Source organism: Tamandua tetradactyla, chromosome 5, assembly GCF_023851605.1.
Source record: "Tamandua tetradactyla isolate mTamTet1 chromosome 5, mTamTet1.pri, whole genome shotgun sequence".
NCBI classification, from domain to species: domain Eukaryota; kingdom Metazoa; phylum Chordata; class Mammalia; order Pilosa; family Myrmecophagidae; genus Tamandua; species Tamandua tetradactyla.
In genome coordinates this window covers 177,612,815-177,638,010 of record NC_135331.1, presented here as the reverse complement: position 1 = coordinate 177,638,010, position 25,196 = coordinate 177,612,815, and the positions used below count along the sequence as shown (strand labels likewise).

General features: G+C 32.6%; 1 protein-coding gene and 1 non-coding gene across 3 annotated transcripts in view; one reads left to right on the top strand and one right to left on the bottom strand.

The window, feature by feature from the left end:
- Window positions 1-7,121: 7,121 nt before the first annotated feature.
- Window positions 7,122-25,196, bottom strand: part of KPNA5 (karyopherin subunit alpha 5) — a 48,108-nt gene continuing 30,033 nt past the window's right edge. For both annotated transcript variants that reach the window (XM_077162731.1, XM_077162732.1), the window contains exons 8-14: window positions 21,593-21,692; window positions 14,472-14,635; window positions 14,183-14,261; window positions 12,676-12,801; window positions 11,916-12,043; window positions 10,327-10,505; window positions 7,122-7,495 (exon numbers count right to left, since the gene is read on the bottom strand). In XM_077162731.1, coding sequence (XP_077018846.1) covers window positions 7,308-7,495; window positions 10,327-10,505; window positions 11,916-12,043; window positions 12,676-12,801; window positions 14,183-14,261; window positions 14,472-14,635; window positions 21,593-21,692 — 964 coding nt within the window. In that variant the 3' untranslated portion in view covers window positions 7,122-7,307. The remainder of the gene's footprint in view (window positions 7,496-10,326; window positions 10,506-11,915; window positions 12,044-12,675; window positions 12,802-14,182; window positions 14,262-14,471; window positions 14,636-21,592; window positions 21,693-25,196) is intronic.
- On the top strand, window positions 8,197-8,304 carry LOC143685343 (U6 spliceosomal RNA). Its single transcript, XR_013176588.1, has one exon. It is a non-coding gene; the product is annotated as a U6 spliceosomal RNA (small nuclear RNA).

The following is a 25,196-nucleotide window of genomic DNA, read 5'->3' as shown; positions in this document are numbered from 1 at the left end:
AAAAAAACCCCAAAAAACAACAAAAAAAATGAGGGCAAGTTTAAAATATTCACAAATAAGAAAAGCTGAGAGATTTGTCAATAAGAAACCTGCTCTATAAGAAATACTAAAGGAAGTTCTGCAGCTTGAAAAAAGAAGAAAAGGGAACAAGAGTGTAGAAATAAAGATTATCAATAAGGATAACTAAAAGGGTAAAAAGAGAGACAAAAAAAGGCATGACATATAAAAACCAAAGGATAAAATGATTGAAGTAAATGCTGTCTTTGCAGCAAAAACATTGAATGTTAATGGAGTAAACTCCCCAAACAAAAGACGTATTGGCAGAATGGATAGAAAATATGTTCCATCTATACGATGTCTACCAGAAACTCATCTCAGGCCCAAAGATACATACAGATGGAAAGTGAAAGGCAGGAAAAAGATATTCTATACAAACAGTAACCAAAAAAGAGCTGGGGTAGTGTTCTGGTTTAAAATGTTACCCCGTAAAACCCATGTTTTAATCCCGATTCAATCTTGTCAGGGCAACTGTTTATGTTAATCCTGATTCAATAATGTAGGTTGGAATCTTTTGATTAGATTCTCTCCATGGAGATGTGACATACCCATTTGTGGGTGTTAACTTTTGATTAGATGGTATGTGACTTTACCCATTTCAGTTGGGTCTTGATTAACTTACTGAAATCCTTTAAAAGAAGAAACATTTTGGAGTAACCTGAGAAATGACAGAAACCTCCGAACCAACAGTGAGAGCAGACATAGATGCTTGGAGAATAGTTGCTTCAGAGAACAGAGAGACAGATGTTTGGAGATGCTTGGAGCCCAGCAGGCAACACTGAGAGATGTTAAGCAAGCCAGAACCTGGGGAGAGTCAAGGGAAGCCAAGAAATAACAGCCAGCCCCAGAAAAGCAAAAGCGAGGAAGCCCCACAGGAACAGAAACTGAAAGCAGTGGACCCCAGGAGCAAGGGACCAGATGTCAGCCACGTACTTCCCAGCTGATAGAGGTGTTCCTGACCCATCAGCCTTTCTTAAGTGAAGGTAACTTCTTGGTGCCTTAATTTGAATACTTTCACTTCCTTAGAACTGTAAACTTGTAACTTATTAAATTCCATTTTTTAAAAAGCCATTACAGTTCTGGTATATCGCATTCCAATAGCTTGCAAACTAATACAGGTAGCTATACTAATATCAGACAAAATATGCTTTAAATGTAAAAAAGGTCATAAGTGAAAATAAAGGACATTATATATTAAAAAGGCAATATACCAAGAAGAAATAGCAATCATAAATATTTATGCACCAAACTACAGTGTTGTAGTTTGCTAGCTGCCAGAATGCAATATACCAGAAACAGAATGGTTTTTAAAAGGGGGAATTCAAAAAGTTGCTATAAGTTTACAGTTCTAATGCCGAGATAAGGTCCCAATTAGCCAGGCTATAGAAATGTCCAATCTAAGGCATCCATGGCAAGATATCTTGGTTCAAGAAAGCTGCTGAAGTTCAGTTTCTCTCTCAAGTGAGAAGGCACATGGTGATCAGTCACAGTTTCTCTCTCAGCTGGAAGGGCACATAGCAAGCAAGGCGTTGTCTGCTAGCTTTCTCTCCTGGCTTCCGTTTCATGAAGCTCTCCGGGAGGTGTTTTCCTTCTTCATCTTCAAAGGTCGCTGGCTTGTGGGCTCTCTGCTTCTCATGGCGATGTCATTCTTCTCTGCTCTCTCTGAGTCTCTCATTCTCCAAAATGTTTCCTCTTTTATAGGACTCCAGAAACTAATCAAGACCCACCTAAAGGAGTGGAGACACATCTCCCCTAATCCAGTTTAACAGCCACTCTTGATTAAATCATATCTCCAGGGAAATGCAGTTTCAAACATACAATACTGAATAGGGATTAGAAGAAACGGCTGCCTTTACAAAATGGGAGTAGGACTTAAACATGGCTTTTCTAGGGTACATCCATCATTTCAAACCAGCACATACAGTATCTCAATATACACGAGGCAAACACTGGCAATGTGAAGGGAGTAACAGGCATCTCTCTAAAAATATCTGGAGACTTCAGTACACCAGTCTTATCAATAGATAGAATATCTATACAGAGGATCAATACAGAAACAGAAAACTTGAATAATATTATAAATGAACTAGATTTGACAAACATAAACAGAATACTGCATCCCCAAACAGCAGTATGTACATTCTTCTCAAGTGCTCATGGATCATTCTCAAGGGTAAACTACATGTTGAGTCACAAAACAGATCTCAATAAATTTAAAGAGACTGAAATTATATAAAGCACTTCCTCTGATCATAATGGCATGAAAGTAGACATCAATAACAGGCAGAGAACTGGAAAATTCAAGATACGTGGCAGTCAAACATCACACTCTTAAAAAATCAGAGGGCAAAGAATAAATCAGTAAATATCTCAAGATAAAGGAAAATGAGAACAAAACATAAAAAACTATGAACTGCAGTGAAGGCAATAGAGAAATGGAAATTTATAGCCCTAAATGCCTACATTAAGAAGGAAGAAAGAGCTAAAATCAGAGATCTAACTGTACACCTGGAAGAACTGAAAAAGAACATCAAATTAATCCCAAGGCAGAGAATAACAAAAGTTAGGGCAGAAATAAATGAAATTGAGAACAAAAGAATAAAGAGAATCAACAAAACCAAAAGTTGGTTGTTTGAGCATTCAGTTAAATTGACACTTAGCTAGACTGACAAAGTAAAAAAGAAGATGCAAATAAAGAAAATCAGAAATGAGAAGGGGGCATTACTCCTGACCACAGAGAAATAAAAAGCATCCTAAGAGGATAGTATGAACAATTACATGCCAACAAATTAGCCAACTTAGATGAAATGGACAAATTCCTAGACACCACAAATAAGCTGCACTGACTCTAGAAGAAACAGAAGATCTCAACAAACCAATCACAAGTAAAGAGATTGAATCACTCACCAAAAACCTATTACAATCGCTGCCACAGGGCATTCCTGAGTGGCCCAGGGCAGGAAGCAGGACAGGGCAGAAGGCAGCCCATGGCCTGGCATATGGGTTAAGTGGCCTTCCTTGCTGGGGTGTGAGAGGCGGATACAGTGGGACCCAGTAGAACACAGCCAATCCCACTAGGTGGCAGTCAGCGCAGCCCCAGCTTTGTGCCCACAGAGGTGAGGGGAGCCCAGCGGGAGAGATAGGAGGTTCTAAGTTCCAGACTGTTGTCTTTCAGGGAAAACAACGACCAGCAGGTGAGCATGAAATCCAATGTGCTGTCCAAGCTGTCATCTATCAGCACTCAACGTATGCTGATAGGGCAGCCTTTACACACAATGAATGTGAAGATGCAGACAGTCCATGACCTGTACAGGGGCCTCACTGCTGCCTCAAGACTTACTCCTAGGGTGGCTTCTGAAATTTCTACAAGGGGACCAGGCCAGCACTGATTGCCAACATCACTGACTATTGTTTGACTTACATATTGTTCATATGTTTTTAGGAATTCACTTGCCACTAAAATTACAGGCTGCTTACACTCAGAGTTAGCTACCCTCACCATAACTGATCTGAATATTTCCACTACTTGGTAATTAACATAGCTTCAAATACTTCAACTACTGAAGGAAATAAAGCCTGTGAAAGCCAATAGCATTACACTGGGCAAACAAACAAAAAACACACCGCACAGCAGGCTAGGGAGTTTAGCTGTGTGACTTTGTATTCCAGAGTACAAAGTTAAATCTGACATTCTCTTTGATTTCTATTTATTAGTCCTTAAATAAATGCACTGTATCACATCAGAGTAAGAGAAAAGGGGAAATTAAAACATGTAAAAGCCCACTAATTGCTAAGGCTTGAGATACAAAGATAGCTTAGACATGTTCTCCATTTTGGTGGTGTATAAAAGTTCACTGTACTTTACCAGATACACGTCAAGCAAAAATCTTATCAGATGTTTATAAAGCAGATGGAATTTTAATCAATGAGGGCATCTGCCTTTATAACCTATTAAGAGTACATGGTCATAGTGAGAACAAATAAAACAGACACATTTATATCAATGCAATTGTAAAATACTTTACTATTTTTTAATACAGTGTTTTAACATTTCATAATATTGTATACTATTCAATGTTGGTTTATATAGTTTGGCAAGAATACCCTCCCCTGATCCCATTCCCCAATCAGAAGTTAAAGATGCACTATTTTCTTACAGCCATTATCATATTGGCTCTTAAAATGTCACATTACATAAAACGGTAATGCTATGAACTAAAATGAGTAAAGGTTAACTAACAACAATTACTTTGATTTCACAGTTTCACAATTAAGCAGCCAGTAGATTGCTGAATTTAGGACAGCAACAAAAGTTCATCAAGACTTTGAAATATAGTTTCTTTTTCCATAATGCTCCTTTTTAAGAGAAGAAAAAATATGAAGTCAAAGGCAGTGCTTCTTTTAGTCCTTTATACAACAAATCAACCTTTAACTATAAATAGATTTTACAATTACCAAGTGATATGTTTGTTATTTCTGTGCCAGCAGTTTTATTACTTTTTTTCTTTCTGTCTTGTTCTAGTCCTACTAGTAAGTGAACAAATGGCACTAAAAATTAAGTTCTAGCAAAAATCTTACAAAATATAATTTATACTTAAAAAAAAGATGAGTCAAATACTTAATAAATATAAATATAAAATAAGTACATATAATTGCATAGATTAAGTAGTAAAAATTCAGATTCAGACACAATGTAAAACACTGAATTTAATTAAGTAAACGAAAAGGACTCTTTCAAGTATTTTCATGGTTTTTGTTTTTTTTTGCATTATTGTTGCAGGCATGCCCTTTTCTTTTTTCTTTTCTTTTATTGGCCAGATTTAAACATAATAAACCTTAGAAAAGCAACTTTAAAAAAATGTTTACAAGGGTCAGTGAAGATTAATAAAAATATGTTTGGGGGCATTTTAAGTGGTACACTTGAAAAGAGTAGTTGTATTTACCAAATTTTTAAGAACAAAGTATTCGCTGTCTTTTATGCAATAAGTTCACTACCAGGTCAAGAGCTGGTCCCAGCTATTAGATAAGTACCCTTGCATTCAAATCTAATTAAATTAACAACCCAAGTAACAAATCAAAAAACTAAATATAATTTTGTATTTAAATGTTTAAAAGTATAGTCATATTTTATACTCAGAGATATATTTGTTTTACCAGAAATAATTTAAAAATCTTCCCCTCAAAGGTCATTCTATGTGTGCATGCATATGCACAAACATACAAATTATATTTTCTTTTATAAGAACTATTTGTTTGAAAGATTTGAATTAGAGATTTATTATACTGACCACAGGGTCCTCAAAATAAAAGCAGGCACAGCTGGTTAGTTTATGAATTATGCTGCATTATGAAAGGTAAGTTGATCAATAAAGAGTAGAATACCCTGTTACCTGATACTTAGAACCATCTGTACCACAAAATGTGTTTATCTGATAAATTCACTATCAATTTGTAATCTTTAATTACCCTGTTCTTTTGAATATACATAATGCAAAAGAGAAACTTTTTACAATAAACTTCATACTTCTGCAACAATAAAAAGAGACAAGTATAATTCTCTACTTAATATAAAAAGGTTTGGCAGATGCAGTCACATTATGGACACCATTTAAACCTATATTTTATAGCTCAGGTTTTCAGTGTCTTGCCAAAAGCTTACTTTCATGATATATAATTTACAAAGTGTTATTAAGTACTCCTACCTAAATTTTCCTCGTGTAACATGCCTCTGATATCTAGCAGAAACATTATAAATGCTTTCATAAACAAAATCTTTCTTTACAGAACAGACTGAATCATATCAAAACTGCATTAGTTACCATCTTAAAACAGTTGTAAACTACATTTTCAAATAAGTACTCTAGATACATAACTGGAAATATATATAGCGTACATATAATAACTGTAAATTAAAAGACTGAGTTCACCAGTACCACATCTGCTTAAAAAATTATACGAAGCCATAGTACTGTGAGAATAATACCCAGACACATGCATATATATATATATATATGCATCTGTAAATAAATATAATTTTTTTCTATTGACATTTTTTTAAGTTACATAGTTTGTAGAGGTTTTTGCTGTTAATACATGAAAGACATATTATATTGACCAGCTGATACAAACATAATCCAAAACACCAACTCATAATAGGCAAGTACTATGACCTCTGAGTCTCACCAAAAAAAAAAATTCTACAGATTTCAACCATATTAAAGAAGCCTTAGCAATTTTCTTTAATATCATTTGGTGTCCCAACATTAAATGCACTTAATAAAACTGAGCACATAATGTGATTTCTTCAGAGTTAATTTTGTCCTTGAAGTACCTATGTTCATCATTAAACTGAAAAGTGAAACCTTTCAATTATTATTCAGAAAAATCAGAGAAAGAATTAAAGCATATTTACTATATAGCACTATTTTAGATTCATGATGGCATCTCTGTCATGATGCCCTTTAAAATAAAGAACGAAAAAATAATAAAAACCATTTAAAAAAGGTAGCATATTTGCTCAAAATACAAATATAGTAATATAAAAGCATCTGTATGCCAAAAACAAATATTTAAATGTTCTATAATCATTTTTAATGTGTTCAGCATGAACAGCTTTCCCTCACAATCACCACATTTTAATATTTATCAGCACAATATTTCTTCTGTGTTTAATAAATACATTTCACAGGTTTTCTATTGTTTGCAAAGTATAACCTATAACACAGTGATCTATAATTTAAGGTAATAAATATTTTCACATTCTAATTTAGCTTTTATTCTATTTCATACTTCTTAAGCTTTTTTTGTTTCCATTTTTTTGCTTCAAGCTAGAGGTAGATTTTGTAGAGACTGGCTGTGACAGACTTACTACCAAAATGCAATTATCAATAGCTGTACTGCTAAGGCGCAGTTTTCAAGAATGCTTGAAAAATTTCAGAATCATTACATAGTATTTTGCCAAAGTTCTTTTCAAGCTTGAGCTATTAAATAATTATACAATGTATTTAATTATTCACAAATCATACATAAAAATCCAAAACAACAAAAGAAACACACACACAAAGTTATAATGGAAGATTGTATCTGAATGGAAACTTTTTGTTTTGATTTGCTTTTTAAAAGTGCATCAATTGATTTCTTTTCTGTTCTACCTAAAAACGCACTGAGCATTCCTACTGACACTGGCAACAAAGAGGAGACATCTGAAGTTACTACTTTGACTATCCCCTCCCCCCCACCCCCCTATCAAGTTACAGTTGAAACCCTTCCATTGGTGCTTCTTGCTGCTGAAACACAAACTGTTGTTGGTTTTCATCCACCTGAGGTACAATGCTGGGGTCATCTTCTTCTACACCAAAGTAATGTTCAATCAGATCAAAAGCCTTTTGGTAAATTTCCTGATTCTCATGGCTTTGCAGAAATTCAATTTTATCCAGACCTATTATACAAAGCATATATTTAAGAAAAAAAATGTTACTCAAGTTTCAGTATATAATTAAATCAAAATACTGATTCAATAGCATACCATCACTCCATTAGCAATGGGACTTAATTTTTATCTAATTTTTGCGTATGCTGATATAGCCAATACCTGTACCTAATAACTAAAAAATGATGGTATGGGACAGTGTGGAATAATGGTAAGGGCACAAGCCTGGGAGTCTGTAAAGAACTATTCCTAAATTATGATTAATATCTTGTATTTATGCAATGCAGTGTCTTAGCAAATGATGATATAATTTGAAATAAAGGCAAAAAGATATCTCAGGCTTGGTTTAAGAATCATAAATAAAAGCTTGAATCAACCTTATAACATAAGGGGATTTAAAGATATGGAAACAGGTAAGTAAAGATTTAACAGAAAAAAAATTAGAAGAAAATAATCAACTCAGATTCAAGTCTTATTCTAAAATAAATTTCATATGAGTAAAGTGTTTGAAGGATATAATCAGAAAAATCAGGCCAATAATAAAAATCAATTTTCATCACATCTCTGTGGGAGTAATGGCTTTGTAAACTTTGAAGGACTAGAAAAGTACACTAAGTAATTCATTAAATATAGATGAACATGATTTGTTTTATTAAAATAAAAAGGTAAAAAGACTATGAGAAAAGCCATTATCAAAATACACAACTAGAGCACTCACTTTGGCAGCACAAATACTAAAATTGGAATGATACAGAGAAAATTAGCATGGCCCCCTGTACAAGGATGACATGAAAATTCGTGAAGCAGTTTATATTTTTTGGACAATGATGGTGATTAATTGTACATATATAAGTAAGTTCTTACATGAACTAGAACAAATGTATGCCACTACTACAAGGTGTTAATAATAGTATGGTATATAGGAAAAGTACAATTAATGCAAACTAAGATTTATAGTTAATACTGTAATATTCTTTTAGTAATTGTAACAAAGGTACTATACCAAAGTTAAGTGTCAATAATGGAAGATATAAGAAGTATTTTTTTCAGGAGAAATAGGAATGTTCCCATACTGATTGTGGTGGTGAATACATAACTATGTGATTATACCAGAACAACTGATTGTACATTTAGTATGGATTGTATGATGTGTGAATAAAGCTGTTTAAAACAAATAAAATACATCAGTAGGACCCAAAGTGATTTACAGATCAATGCAATACTGATCAACATTCCAGCAGCCATTGTTGCAGAATGGAAAAATCAATCCTCAAACTCACATGGAATAGACATTTCTCCAAAGAAGATATTCAAATGGCCAATAGGCACATGAAAAGAGTTCAACATCATTAACAATTAGGGAAATGCAATTCAAAACCATAATGAGATACTACTTTACACCCACCAGGATGGCTATTATTAAAGAAAAAATAAATAAAGCGCTGGCAAGGATGCACAGAAATAGGAACCTTCATGCATTGCCAGTAGGACTATAAAATGGTGCAACTGCTGTGGAAAACAGTTTCACAGTTCCTCAAAAATGTAAGCATGGTATTACCATATGACTGGCAATTCCGTTTTTAGGGAATGATGAAAATAATTGGAAATGGGCGTTTAAGCAGATATTTGTACCCCACTGTTCATAGCAGCATTGCTTATTCACAACTGCCAAAAGGTGGAAGCAACCCAAGTGTCCCTGAGCAGATGAATGAATAAACAAAATGTGGTATATCATACAATGGAAATATTCAGCATTAAAAAGAAATGAAGTTCTGATACATATTATCACATGGATGAACCTTGAAGATGTGTTGAGTGAAATAAGCTGGATACAAAAAGACAAATAGTGTATAATCTCACATATATGAAATACTGAGAAGAAGTAAATTCATGGAGACAGAAAGTAGATTAAAGGTTACCAGGGATGGGATTGGGGGTAGGAATAGGGTGTGAATGGGGAGTTACTGCTTAATGGATACAGAGATTCTACTTGGGATGATGAAAAATTCTGATAACAGATGGAGGTGTTGAGTAGCACAATATTGTAAATGCAATTAATGTCACTGGACTGTACACATGAAAGTGGTTAAAATGGAAAATTTTGTGTTTCATATATGTTACCACAATAAAAAAATTAAAAAGAAGAGTGAATAAATATAAAATAAAATTAATTCAAATGTTTACAAAGATTCAAATAGGTATCTGAAAGAAGTACAATAAATATCTAATTTTTGAGGAAATACACTAACACAGAAAATACACACCACCTTCGATATAGTTTAACAAAAAATGTACATTAGAGCAACTCTAAGATATCACTTTACATGTGATAAATTAGTAAAATAAAAAAAAAACTAGTACGAAGTCATGGAGTAAATTTATATACTGCCAGTGGCATAGTCGACATAACATAGCCTTTGAAAAGCAAAATGAGAATACATTTAAAAAGAAATGTGAATCCAAGACTCGACCCTCCCATTCCATTCTTGGCTAAAACTGCAGTATATTCACTCTATATAAAACTATATAAGGCTATTACAAATCATTAAAATGATGTAGAAACATAAAATTTCTCAAAATGTTAATAAGAAAAATAGAAAACAAAACTATACATACACTGCAATTAAATCAATTTACAATATTTGTGTATAAGAAAAATGTAAAAAAGAAAGGTAAATAATGAAGAGAAGTTGTTAGGTACATAGGTAACTTATTTTAAAACATTTAAGAAAATATTATGATGCTTTTACACCAAAAAATTTTAAGGGAGTAAGGGGGAAATCCACATAGCAAATGATTAAGAATTGACTATAATTATAATATTTTAACTGACTGCTTACCATATGCTTCTTCAATGAGAGCACAGTACGGATTAATGCCTATTCCATTCTGCTTAGCTTCTTGTTCTCCAAGACGTAAAATATTTTCAAGTCCATTTAAAGCCACCTGGACTATTTTCGAGTCCATAACAGTCAGAAGGTCACAAAGTGGTTTAATGCAGCCTAAGGCTACCAAATACCTTCAAAGTAGTTAAAAAATGAGAAGTAGGAAAAAAACAAAACTTAAATACTGTTTATAACAATGACTTGAAAATATTCTTCAAAGTGAAATGTTATATGAACAATTAAGTATTCCTATGCGTACTGAAATATTAAAAACTTTAAATTTTCACTTACGTAAGAAAAGAACTGAAAACCTTTTTCTCTTACCACAAAATTTAACATAAGTAGCAATAAATGGTATTATAAATACTACAAAACACACACAGAAGCAAATCTGTACTTGAGCCAGTTTATGCATGGCATGTTAGCGCTAAGAATACTGGGTTCAAAGTTTTTTGTGTGATTTTTTTTAAAGGCAAGTCTATGTATGTCCCCTGAGGTGGGGAGGTGTCATGTGGGGGTAGTCAGAAAAGGAGACAAAGAAGAAAGAACACCTAAGTTAAACTTTAGGAAGTTTCTCACATTGTATACTCTGGATGGATAATATTGTGTATGACTATATCTCAGTAAAACTACATTAAAAATAATGTAAAAAAAAAAAAAAGGAATTACGAATGTAAAACATAAAGAGTGAAAGACCAGATAATGAAGGAAACTTTGGAATGAACATTGTTAATAAAATTATGATAATGATAATAGCAACTAACCTTAATTAAGAGCTTAATATGTCCAGGCACTATGCTAGCACTTTAGGTGTATAAATGTCACTTAATTATCAAAATACTACCATGAAGTACTATCCATTATTGGAACCATTTTTAAAATGAAGAAACTGAACATTAGTAAGGTTAAATGACTTTCTCAAGGTCACACAACTTTTACTAAAGGAGTAGTATTTGAATCCTAACTGACTTCAAAGCTCAAGAGCCTAATTTATGCCATTAGTAAATGAACAAGAAAAGGCCTAGACTATGAAACAATCACAAAAAAAAAGTAACTGGCATAGAAAAATAATGGTAAGATACTATCCAGAGGGAACACTAAAAGCTGACTAGAAGTGAATATCACCATATAAACAAATGTCTAAGTTAATTTTAAATGAATGAATATTCAGATTTATTAGTCCATTTCTATATGAATTATGTCTTATGACAATGGTTTAAAAAATATTTAATGTAGTGTATCTTGAAAATTATCAGACTGTTTCTTTTCAGATATTTAATATTTGATTTTTCCATACATTGCTTGCCAAGGAAAATGACATTAATTATACTTTAAATGAAAAAAAACAAAAAACAAAAAAACCATTGTGAATGAATAATATAACTATTCAAATATAACAAACAAACCCTGTCATTTCACATTAGAAATGCTTATTAATAACTTAGGAATAATGTTTTAGTTTTAACAATAAATAAGTGTTTTATTTAAAAATTTATCCCGTTTATATTTTAAAAAAACACAAATTTAAACAATCTGCATCAAACCTTATTTGTTCTGGAGTGCCTCCTGATGTTGCATTTGTTATTGCCCAAGCTGCTTCTTTCCTGGTGCGAAACTCTGCTTTCTGAAGAATCTCAATCAAAACAGGAAAAATATTTGCATCTACCACAGCCTGAAGAAAGGAAAAATCATATAGCATAGTTAATGCAAATACCATTTAAAAGTATTACTAAGCAGAGTTGTGTTGAAACCCAATGGCTTTAAAATGACAGGGTTCCATGGCTTTAAAATGACAGGGTTTTTTTAAATACCTCTGGAAATATTTACCTTCTAATCTATAAAAAAAATTTTCACATAGTTTCCTTTTAAAAGAGGAAATCAGCCTTTCAAAGACTAGATAACAGCAGAAGAGAAATTTTAAAGATGATAAAGCACAAGGCATATGATAGCTCAATATAGATAATTAATCTCTGACTCCTGGAGCTTGATAGGACTCTTGTAATTCATTAAATGCTTTTTAGAGGAAGATCATGCCTAACTTATTTAAAACTAACTAAAATCAACCCCTTTTTAATGGCTTACATCATGTGCCAGGCACTGCGCTAGGCATTTTAAATACACTGCTATTCCCCACAAGAATACTATGCGTATTATTACTTTAGAGGAGGAAAGGCCATGTTCTTTAAAATACGTGTCAAGAATCTTTTTTAGCAACTTCCCAAAAGACATCACTGATAAAATGCTGACTTTGTCAAAACTGGTTTAGACCCTCCTGTTATATTCTCAGATATAAAAAGTATTTACCTGGATCTGAGCTCTATTTCCTGCAGTAATATTAGAAACAGTCCAGCAGGCTTCTTTTCTAATTGACTCCTTTGGGCTACTTAGTAAGTGTAAGAGACAGGGTAATGCAGAGCAATTCAAAATCACCTAAAACAAAAGTCAGAAATGGAAACAAAATGTTTTCTAGTAAATAAACCACACAAAAATCTTTATTTAGAAGTACAAAGAAAAAACGTTCTGAAAAATTAAATTACGAAAAGATAACTCTTCTCAAAGTAAAACTTAAACACTTGCTACCCTCCCTCTGTTGCCAAAACTTGACTAAATGCTGGCATAGTGAAGCATCCAGTTCTCCAATAAAGATGTGAACAAACCCTGAGCTGTGTCCTTGAAGTTTACAACTGCACCCAGAGTTCAACTGATACAGCTATTTGAAAAGAGATGTAGTGATTGAAGTCAGGATCCAACCTCTAGTTTTGCCAAATGAATTAATGAAAAATATATGTACATGAAATCAGCCTAAAAGTATTTAATTCTACAACTGTTAGATAACTTCAATGTATACAAAAAAGTCTATTTGTTTAATTTAAATTATTTTCTACTTTTCTTTGTAAAGAAGTAAATTCTGCTTTATCCCCTTAAATTCTTTATTCCATGGCAAGATTAATTATGTTCCTATTTTTTAAATATCTCCGAATGATTTACATTAAGTTAATTCACTTGGTGAGGAAATGTATCCAGCAGTGCACTGGAAATTCAGCTGAAAAATAATAAGTGTATGTTGTGAAGAACATTTTCATTTAAAGAGCTATTTTAAATGAATAACCATCAATTTTAAAGGTCAATATCTAAGGCAAGTATCTAAGTAGGACTTTAAACGATTAAAACAAAAAATATACAGATTAAAATAAAAGTACACATTAAGGTAGCAAACAGGAGAATCTAATGTGTTACAGAGTTTAAATTTCTATCTTCAAGAAATTCTGAAGTCAATCTTACACCATACCTTCTTTGACATCTTAATGTCTTTCACATCACACACACAGACACACACACGCGCACACATAGTTAATTACCAGTCCTAGAAATGTTTGTCATCTTTCCTTCCATTCCCACTGAAAATTCAATAATCCAAGTCATCAGTCTAATATAAAAAGTCCTTCCATTTCTAACTCCACTTCTAACTAAATATATTAATAGTTCCTATTCCAATCAAGTTCAAAGTTCAGTACCTCTTAAACAAATCTACAAATAGAGCTATATATATATATTATTTTCTGTCCCCCATTAGATAATGAATTTCTCACAGGGAAAAACCACTGTATTTCCTTAGATCAATAAAGGTCTAGGACGGTGCTTACACTATTTGAGTTTGATCATTTATTATCATGAATATTCTTATTAACACACTATAGATGCGTGTACAATTATGGTAGTGTTAAAGTCTTAATATGTAATCATGTGGTATGAAACATGATAAAAAAAGCCCATCACACTAACAATTTGTCATATTGATGTCTGAACTCACCTGTGTTTGAATATCATCTCCAGTTACAATATTACCAACCGCTCTTAATGCAGGTGACACTACTTTATAATCATTGTGCCTAAAAATAATGAAAATATGAATGTATATACAATATAAGCATTTACATTTATGAAATTTACAAAAAGTTACGTAGGGTTAGCCTGTCACTTTTCAGTCTTTCTTGAAGACAGTGACTCTTGAGATGCTTGCAAGACAAGTACTCTAATTGCTAAACTTAATATACAATCATAAAATTATGATAAAAAAATTAAGCATAAATTGTAGTTACATCAAAAGCTCCACCAATCTTCGACAGACTCCAGAATCAATGACTGCTTGAATTTTATCATTGGGTCCATCGGAGAGATAAGAAAGGGCCCAACACACATCTGCTAAAACATCAGGGTCACTGCTAAACAACAATCGTGAAAGGACATTTAAGCAAGGTGAAACCTGGAAGGCAAGAAAGAGCCAGTATTTACAATTTTTTTTTAACTAAAAACAAATTTCTTTAGAAAAATATAGACATTCATTTTAAAACTTAATGCTGTAAAATACTAAAGAATATAAAACATTCTGTTGTTTTAAAATTATAATCAAATTCATGAACATGAAACTGATTATGATTCTAATCTATTAATCTTATATTGCATAAGATATACAAATGTAATTTAAAGTTGTTATTTTTTAGTATGTAAGGAAATATGTCTTTGGGATCCCCTGTCTATGTCATACATACACATACTCTGAAAAAAGACATATCAAAACTGAGAGTAGTCAAAATGTTTCAGTAAGTGCTTAATATAATATTCACTGAATATTATCTAACTTAAATTAACTTCATTTTATTCATATATGTATTTTATTAGTACCATATCAAGTAATCATTTGAGAAGCAAAATGGTAGAAAATGCAAAAAGAAATATGTTTCTCAAGGGTCTTCAAATGAAATTCACTAGTAAACTATACTTTTTTATTTTTATTTTTTTTGCATGGGCAGGCACCAGGAATTGAACCCGGGTCACCAGCATGGCAGGCAAGAACTCTGCCTGCTGAGCCACCATGGCTTACCTTTTTTTTTATTCATTTTTTTAAAACTATACTTTGAAAAAAAAAAAACTATTTCTTAAAATAACAAAACCCTCGATCTTCAATTAAAAAACAATATCACATGACAGAGTTTTTTTGATCCCTCTAGCATTAACACTACAATTGATTAGTTGTGGAGATGAGCAAGCCACTTCACTTTTCTGAGGCTCTTAGTTTCTAAATGTGTGAAAAAAGGTGCTGGATGAGATAAAATTCTACGATCCTTCCATCCCCAAAATTAGACAGATCTAGGCTCAAACACTGCTTACCAGTTTTGTGACTTTGGGCAAATTATCTAACATCTTTAAACCCTAATTTTTCATTTATAAAACAGGGATAATACAGTTCAGCTTAGAACAGTGTCTAGTATATAGTAAGCAATCAAATATTATCTCTTTTTATTGCCCTGATCAGTAGTGATTTTAAATTCTTTAAAGTTTTGTTTATTTTTAATCAGCAACCTAAAGTTTTCCTTAGTTTCTTATCTTAGGTAATAGCTATATGTTAAACATCAGCTATGTCACAAATAAAAAGTGATAATTTTTTCTTTCAATATTTTAGATGTTTCCTTTATCCTTATTTTTAAAAATGGCAGTACACAAATCGAAACCTTCTGAAAATACTTATCGCCTCTACTTGTGCCCTTCCCCTAAGAATGACCCAGAGTCAAGGTACTGAAATCAGCATACAAAATAGACAGGTCCATCGTAAGTTAGTAAATCTGCACAACTGAAATCTTCCCTTCACTGTGGCCAACCACCTCTAACTTGAACAGAACAATGTGTGAATCAGTTCTTCAAAGCAAATATAAATTTCTGAGCTAAAAAATAGTGTACCTGGAGGGAACTGCCTGAAAATGTAGAGCTGTGTTCCAGTAGCCATGTTTCTTGATGATGACTGAATAATGATAAAGTTTTCACAATGTGATTGTGTGATTGAGAAAACCTTGTGTCTGATGCTCCTTTTATCTACTGTCAACAGATGAGTAGAACATATGGAATAAAAATAAATAATAGGGGGAACAAATGTTAAAATAAATTTAGTTTGAAATGCCAGTGATCAATGAAAGTGAGGGGTAAGGGGTATGGTATGTATAATCTTTTTTTTTTTCTGTTATCGTTTTCTTTTTCTGTTGTCTTTTTATTTCTTTTTCTGAATTGATGCGAATGTTCTAAGAAATGATGAATATGCAACTATGTGATGATATTGAGAATTACTGATTATATATGTAGAACGGAATGATATGTTAATGTTTTTGTTTGTTTATTGTCAATTTTTTAAATTAATAAATTAAAAAAACACAAAAATAGTGTACGTGATAAATATCAAGGAGTCAAAAAAGCAAAAAATGTATTATAAAATTCTACTTTTAAGACAGCAAAGTAACATTTGTGCCCTACTACTATCTTCTCAGAAACAAGGAAAAGAAACAGGAATACAAATTCCATCTTTGAGGAAACAAGTAGATATTTGTAATCTTGCTTGTAATATATGAATATGAAAGTGAGTAAAGGAATGTAACTGACTTAGAAGAGGTAAGAAAGGTACACTCTAAATGCCTAGAGAGGGAGTTCCCAGTAAGGTCATTTTTCTCCACCCCAAAATGCTTTACAAATCAGAGACACCAGATAGCACAGAAGGAAGGAGAGAAGCATTGTGCTAAAACAGAGACAGATTAAAAATTTGAATAAGAAGCAGTTAAGACTTTGGGTGACCCTAGTGCATGCGTATATGATCAGCATTCCCAATGCCACCAGACTGGAGGTTTATTTTAAGGAGAAAATGAACAACAGAGAATGAACCACAGAAATTGAACTTTGAGATATCAGACAAAGGAGAGATTGAAATGAGGCACTGAATTGGGAACTAGAGACATTAAGTAAAGGTGTACTGATTGGTGAAAACCTCTAGTTAATGCCTAACTCCCAAAGCGCCAATGGCCGGGTGTATTACCTACTCCATATCCCAGCCCAATCCACCCACCGTCCAGTAGGAAATTAGAAAATCTATCTCTGGAAGAACAGAATGGTCCTAGAAAAAGAATGAAAATTTGGAGTCCCTCAAAAAATTTATGCTTGCGCTACCCAATTACTCTATCATGAAGTCCCAAGTATGTATTTCCAATCAGCTTTTTAGTATCTCGCTCTTAAATATGAACAGACAGCCAAGGATCACCAGATACATGAATAGAGCCTCAACAGAAAAGACAGATCCTAAAACATACAAAGAAATAGAGATACCAAAAAAGACTAAATTCCAAAGAAACTATAAATCCTCAGAACAGAGGTGTTGTATGATTAACATTCTACCAGGATCATTCTGGCATCCGGGGAGAAGAAAATGACAGGTGTGCAAAGGGAGAAGCAAAAAGATTTAGTAGGAGGCTACTGTAATAACCCAGGGAATAGATGGTGCCATGGTATACTTCCTTCCACAATACTGTATTTAAAAAAATTTCAAACCTATAGAAAATATGCAAAAACAGTAAAATGTACACCCATATCGTCCATACATTCCTCGTGTAGATATATGAATTGTTAACATGTCACATTTGCTTCTTTGAGTCACACACAAAGACACCAACTGCATGCATCATGATACTTCACCCCAAATACTCCAGCATATACCTCCCAAGTAAAAGGGCATTCTTCTATATTCTTCTAACATAATATAATGATCACACTTCAGAAATGTAACATTAATACAATACTATTATCTCAGATAAGAACAAATTCAAATTATTTAAACTATCACAATAGTGTCCTTTATCACTGTTCTTTTAAAACTTTTCTTTGGTCTATGCTCTAATCAAGGATAATAAATTGATTTATTTGCTATGTCTTTTTTTAAAACTCAAGTTTATTGAGGTCTAAATTACATACAGTAAAATTCTCTCATTTTAGGTATACAGTTCTGTTTCAAATTTTAGTGAATGTCTACACTTCTATAACCACCAACCTATCAAGATATAGAATATTTTTATCACCCTAGAAAGTTCTGTTATGCCCCACAGTAGCCAATTTCCTTTCCCAACCTCTAGGCAATCACACATCTGATTTCTGTTTCTATAGTTTTGTCTTTTCCAAAATATTTAAATGGAATCAAACAACATGCAGTTGTTTATGTGTGGTTTATTTCCTTTAGCTTAATGCATTTGAGATTCACCCAGGTTGTTGCATGTATCGGTAATTTGTTCCTTTTTATTGTTGAATTGTATTTCATTATATGAATGCACCAGAATTTGTCTATCCATTCACAAAGTGATGTTCGTTTGTTCATTTGTGCTGTTTCCAATTTTGAGTAAGCACAAATAAAGCTTCCATAAACATTTGGGTACAAGTCTTACTATTATAGGACTTACTATTTTCATTTCACTTGAGTAAATTCCAAACCATGACACTGCTAAGTTGTATAGTAAGAAACTAATGCCTACAAAATGTACCATTTTACATTCCCCTCAGAAACATATGAGAGTTTCAGTTGCCCTGCATTATCAGTTTTTAGATTTTAGCCATTCTAATTGGTATGTCATGACTTTAATGTCTCTCTGAGTCTTGAATAGCTCCCTAGCCTATTTGTGATCTCTCATTAGACTGACACTGTTAGAGTCCAGGGCATTTTGTAGACCATCCCTCAATTTGAATTTGTCTTATTGTTTTGTCATGATTAGATTCAGGTTAAACATTTCTGGCAGGAGTCTTATGACGTTCTTTTTACTTGCATCACATCTGAAGGCACATAATGTCAGTTTTTCCTTTATTAGTAATGTTAAGTTTGATCATTTGGTTAAGGTGGATGGTGTCTGCTAGAAATCTTAATAGTAAAAATATCTCCCCTCACTCCCTTTATGTTCCATTGGGTAATTAGGTAAGGGTAACAACTTTAAACAGTAAGCTTAGAAAGATGCTAGACTATAGATTTTATACATTATAATTTTTATAAAATTCAGTATTTTTCAAATAAGCAAATTTTTCAGGAAAACAGTACATAGATTTCAAAAAAGTATTATTAATTATTTAAGGAAAATTGACTTAAAAATAAATAATTTATATAAGATGGTTGTTAAAAGTTTTTTTAAAAAATCTTTACTGTTTGCCTATGGCTAAAGAATTCTTAAAAAACAAGAAATGTAGCTAAAACAAAAATAATTCAAAATGTAAATTAAAAAAAAAAATCCAATACTGTGACTTAGCTGAAAAAAAGGGACTACCTAACATGCCATTTTAAACTAATTATATCTTTACCATCATGATAAAATCAATATCAACATACATTCATATGTAAATATATATGCATGCCCTATATTTTAAAAGGTCTGAGAGGAGTTTATCAAAAACCAAATTCTCAAAAAGAATAAATTTTAAGAAAAGAAATTTAAAGAGAAGAGCAATGCAATAAACCAAAAAAAGATCAGTGAAAATACAGGTATCCCATACCATTTTTAAGGGACAGATAAAGAGATCACTGTGAGCACTAAAATCATGAATGCAATTAGCAAGCAAATCCTATATATGTAAACTTAAAAATATACATAGCATGTGAAGGACTATCATCAGATGCAATAACTCTTGCTATCTTCTCAAATTAACTAAATTTTTCTTTCCCTTCAATTCATTAAAAGTCATTGCCAAACTATAAATTTTTTAACACAACAGATTTTTAAAAAAGGCTCTTTAAAGCTTACTTGTGCAGTTTGTTAAGTATTTGTCTTAGTTTTTTAGAAAGTTGGTATGACAAATACCACATAATAGGTTGGTTTAAATTTTTGAATTTATTGTCTCATGATTTTAGAGGATAGATTCTCGTCCAATATCAAGGTATTGGCCGATCTTGCTTTCTCCCTGAAATAGGCAGTATTCTGGTGATGGTAGTTCTCCATCATATGGCAATGTCCTTGGTCTCCTCCTGTGCCTTTCTGACTTCTAGCTTCTATATTTTCTGGTTTTTGGGTTCTATGAATGACTGCATCTGAATTTCCTCTCTTCATAATAGGAGAGTCATCGGGATTTAGACCTGCCCAGAATCAATCTAGCCACACCTTAACTAATAACATCTTCAAAGAGTCTTATTTACAAATGGGTTACTGCCCACAGGAATGTGAATTAAAATTAACAAATCTTTATTGGGGCACATATACAAGTTATTATAGTATTATTTTCTCTTATATTATACCCAATCCAAATACTTATTCCTTTCCCTTCTATTATTAAACTGCAAATCACACAAAATACTCTAACTGTATAACTTTTTTCCTTGAGGAGCTGTGCAGCACAGCTTACTCAAAACTTTCTTCTCTAAGATGCATATCTTTTAATCAAATTTCTGGTTAAAACAATAATTTTGTTCCCATTTATAGTTTTTCACATACTCATAATACATTCAATTAGCTTTTCAGTCATATATATATTTGTCAGTAAACACAGAACAGAATAAGCATGGAGGTTATGAATTGTGCTTAAATCCACAACACGCTATTGAGGAAAGATAAAAGATCAATGTTTCATGGTTCGAGATTTAAGTCATGGTTGCAGTCAGATGTAATATGGCCAAATCATGAATACTTAAAACTACAGTAGTCAAAGTATAAAATGAGAGGGCATACTAATTCATGCATAATCTTTTCTAAATTTGACACATTATTTTTTGCCCCCAGAATCTTTATTAGATCTTTACCAAACTTTGAGCTACATTCATTGCTCCCTTTTAACTCAGACAGATGTGGAATTTGAAAGAAATAGAACCATATTCTAAATATATTTACCCACATTCTATCTTTCTAACAGCATATTATTGGTAATACAAATAAGGCATTAGAATTTGATTGGGAATTTATTCGTAATCTATCCTACTAGAAGCACAATATTAATAGATGGGGGAAAGGACATTCTAACAGATAAAAGGTATCACAGGAAGAACATAAACTAATGTAGACTAGTTACTTTTCCAGTATTACAAATAAAAGTGGATCTGGATGAATTACCTTAATTTTTTGGGGGGATTCAATTTCTGGTAAAATAAAAGAGCTAAACTAAAAGATGTGTAAAGTCAACTCCAAGTTACATTAATTCTAGTGTCAGTGGTTGCTTCAGGAGAGAGGAATTTGATGGAGCACGGGAGGGGAAGATAAAGGTAGAAGGGACATTTCTTTTCATCATATAATTTTTAATGTTTGTATATTTGTAAATATTGCTTAGTCAAAAAAGAAAGTTATTACTAAAATAAATAAATAAATGGAAGTCCCTGCTACCTTGACAAATCTATTTTAAAGAAACTTAAAAGTTTACAGAGACAGATTTGTTAATTTATATATTTTACTCATACCTTACTGAAGTTTGGAGGAGGGTTTTTGCCTCTACATAAATTTGAGAGGGCCCATACAGCATTTCTTGTTGTTGTAAGTCTGTTTGAATTTGTTAATAATCTGCCAAAAAAAAAAGAACAAAGAAATTTTTTGTTGCATGTGACATTCATTTTTCCTGTTTAGCTATTTTCTGTTGTAACATAAAAATACTCTTCAATATATTTTGTATGGTGTTCACACTAACTTGTGAGACCAGGAAGAGTGTCTTTTAAATTAATTACATTATAGAAACAAAAAAAAAACAGATTATTTTCTATTTTACACCTATGATCTGAATGGACTCAAAAAAAATCTTTAACATGTTCAAATTAAAGGGAATCATGGGAAACTGACTTAAAGATTTAGATTACTTCTGTTCATTCAACAGAAATCATAAAGGCCAAAGGCCGTGGGGATAACACATTTAAGATATTGAAAGAAAAAAAAACACCTGTCAACAAGAATTCTACATCCAGAAAAACTATCCTTCAAATATAAAAGAGAAATTAAGAAATTTTAAGATGAACAAAAGCTTCTAGAACCAGGTCTTATAGGCAAATATAGAAGCCAGTATACTTTATTTTTGGTTTGTAGTTTTTTATTTCCTACATGATTTAAAAGACAAATACATAAAATAATAATTGTAAATCTAGGTTAAGAGGCACCACAAATGAAGATGTAACTTATAACCATAACAACATAAACAGGGAGGGATGGAAATGTACAGGGGTAGTTTTGTACAATATTGAAGATAAGTTGGTCTTAATACAATCTAGGTTTAAGATGTTAAAATTGTTCTTTCTATAAGTAACCACTAACAGAAAAAGCAATATAGAGAAATTAGAAGGAAATCAAACAGTACATTTCGAAAATCAAGTAAATACAAAACAAGGCAGTACTGGAGGAATTGAAGACCACTGTGTATTTGGGGGTGTATGGTCCCAGGGCACAATTTCTCCTTTGGTCAGTCCATGTCAAAGATGAGTCTCGTGTACTACATACAACACGATACTACAAAACACTGTTGAAGAAATTAAACAAGGCCTAAATAAATGAAGAGAAACTCCATGTGAATGGAATGGAAGACTAAATATTGTTAAGAGGGCAATACTTCCCAAAGTGACCTACAGATTCAATACACTCTGAAAAATCCAATGACCTTGTGATGGCTAATTTCATTTGTCACCATGGCTAAATTATGGTACCTAGTTTTTTGTCAAATAAACACTAGCCTGATTGTTACTGTGAGGATATTAAGAGATAGATTTAAATCAGTAGTCAGCTGACAGCATTTCCAACTGTTACATCTACAATCAACAAGAACCTACAATCTACAATCACTGCCTTCAGCAATGAGGACATCTCCTCATCCAATCAGTTGGAGGCCTGAAACTGAGAACTGAGGATTTCAGCAGTCAAAGAGAATTTCTGGTTCTTTTTTCTGCCAGCCAGCTTCTCCTGGGAATACTTCACCTTCATCAGAACTTCCTGCTTGCAGCATGTCCTACAGAGTTTAAACATACCAGATTTCAGAATTACCCTTTACGATGTTTCCAGCCTGGGCTTACCCTATGAAATTCAGACTTGTCAATCCCTACATCATGTGGGTCAATTCCTGTAATAAAGCTCTTAACATAGAGACTACGATAGATAGTCTATGGTTCTGTTTCTCTGGAGAACTCTGACAAATACAGGCCTTTTTTTTGCTGATCCTCAAATTCAAATGGAATTGTAAGGGGGCCTGAATAGCTAAAACATTCTTGGAAAAAAAGAACAAGGTTGGAGGTTGCACACTTCCCAATTTCAAAATCTACTACCAAACCACAGTAATTTCAAAACTGTGGTACTGACACAAGGAGAGACATAAAGACCAACTGAATAAAACTGAGAGTTCATAAATGAATCTACAAATACAGGCCTACTGATTTTTGACAAGGGTGCCAAGTATATCAAAGGGAGAAAGAACAGACTTTCAACAAATGGTGCTGAGAAAACTGGATATCCTCATGCAAGAGAATGAAGTTGGAGCCTCACCTCACACAAGAATTAACTTAAAGTGGAAAAAACGCTTAAAAGAAAATATAGGAGTAATTTTCCATGAGTCAGATTTCTCAGATATGATACCAAAAACACAAGCATGAAAAGAAAATTAGATAAAACTGACTTCATCAAAATTAAAATCTTTTGAATCAATATATACTATCAGTAGAGTAAAAAATAGGAATAATTTTCCATGACCTCAGATTTCTCAAATATGATACCAAAACACAAGCATAAAAAGAAAAATTAGATAAAATTGACTTTCATCAAAATTAAAATCTTTTGAATCAATGGATACCATCAAGAGAGTAAAAAGATCACACAGGGAATGGGGAAAAATACTTGTAAATTGTATACTGACACGGGTCTATTCAGAACATATAAAAATTTGAATAAACAGTTCTCTAAAGAAGCTAAATGGCCAGTAAATATATGACAAGATATTCAACATTATTAGGAAAATGCAAATCAAGGAAAGAGATATCACCTCACACCCACTAGGACGGAACAAATTTAAAGAAATGGAAAATAGTGTTGGTGAGGATGTAGCAAAATTGTAACCCTTGTACACTGCTGGTGGGAATTAAAATGGCATAGCCATTATGGGGACGCTAGATGGTTTTTCAGTAAGTTAAATACACAGCAATTTCACATGGCCCCATAATTCTACTCTTAGGTATACGCCCTAAAGAACTGACAACTGGTATTCAAACATAAACTTGTACATAAATGTTCACAGCAGCAGTATTCACAATAGCTAAAAGGTAGCAATATCTCAAATGCCCATCAACTAATGAATAAACAAAACATGGTATTATCCATATAATGAAATATTACTCAGCATATGAAGTAATTAACACTGATACATACCACAACATGAATGAACACTGAAAACATTATGTTAAGAGCAAAATACTTGACACAAAAACCCACATTGTTATCTGATTCCATTCAGATGAAATATGCGAAAGAGGCACAACCACAGAGATAGAAAGTAGATTATGTTGCTGTGGTGAGAGCAAAAATAGGGTATGACCGGGTTTCTGTTTGGGGTGATGAAAAGGTTGTGGAGGTTAGAATACCCACCTTCCATGTGGGAGACCCGGGTTCAATTCTTGGACTATGCAGCATCCCCCCCGCAAAAAAAGTTGTGGAACTAGACAGTGGTGTAGTGATGGTTGCACAACATTGTGAATGTATTTAATCCAATGAATTGTACACTTAAAAATGGTTAAAATGGTAACTTTTATGTTATGTGTCTCTCAACACAGTCACAAAATCCCTGTTCTCAAGTTTTTCCTATGGGGACAGGGAGGCTTTTAATCTACCTAAAAGTCTAAATCATTTAGAAATAAAATAGTTGTATTACACCAGAGGTCAAACTTTTTCAATAAAAATCTCATGCTTTGCCTTCAGTCTGTGTTGCAAGTAAATTTGCTACAACTACTCAACTGTTGAGTAATGCAAAAACAGCCAACAATATTAAAGAAGTGAAGAGGTATGGCTGTGTTTCAATAAAACTATTTACAAAAACAATATTATTTA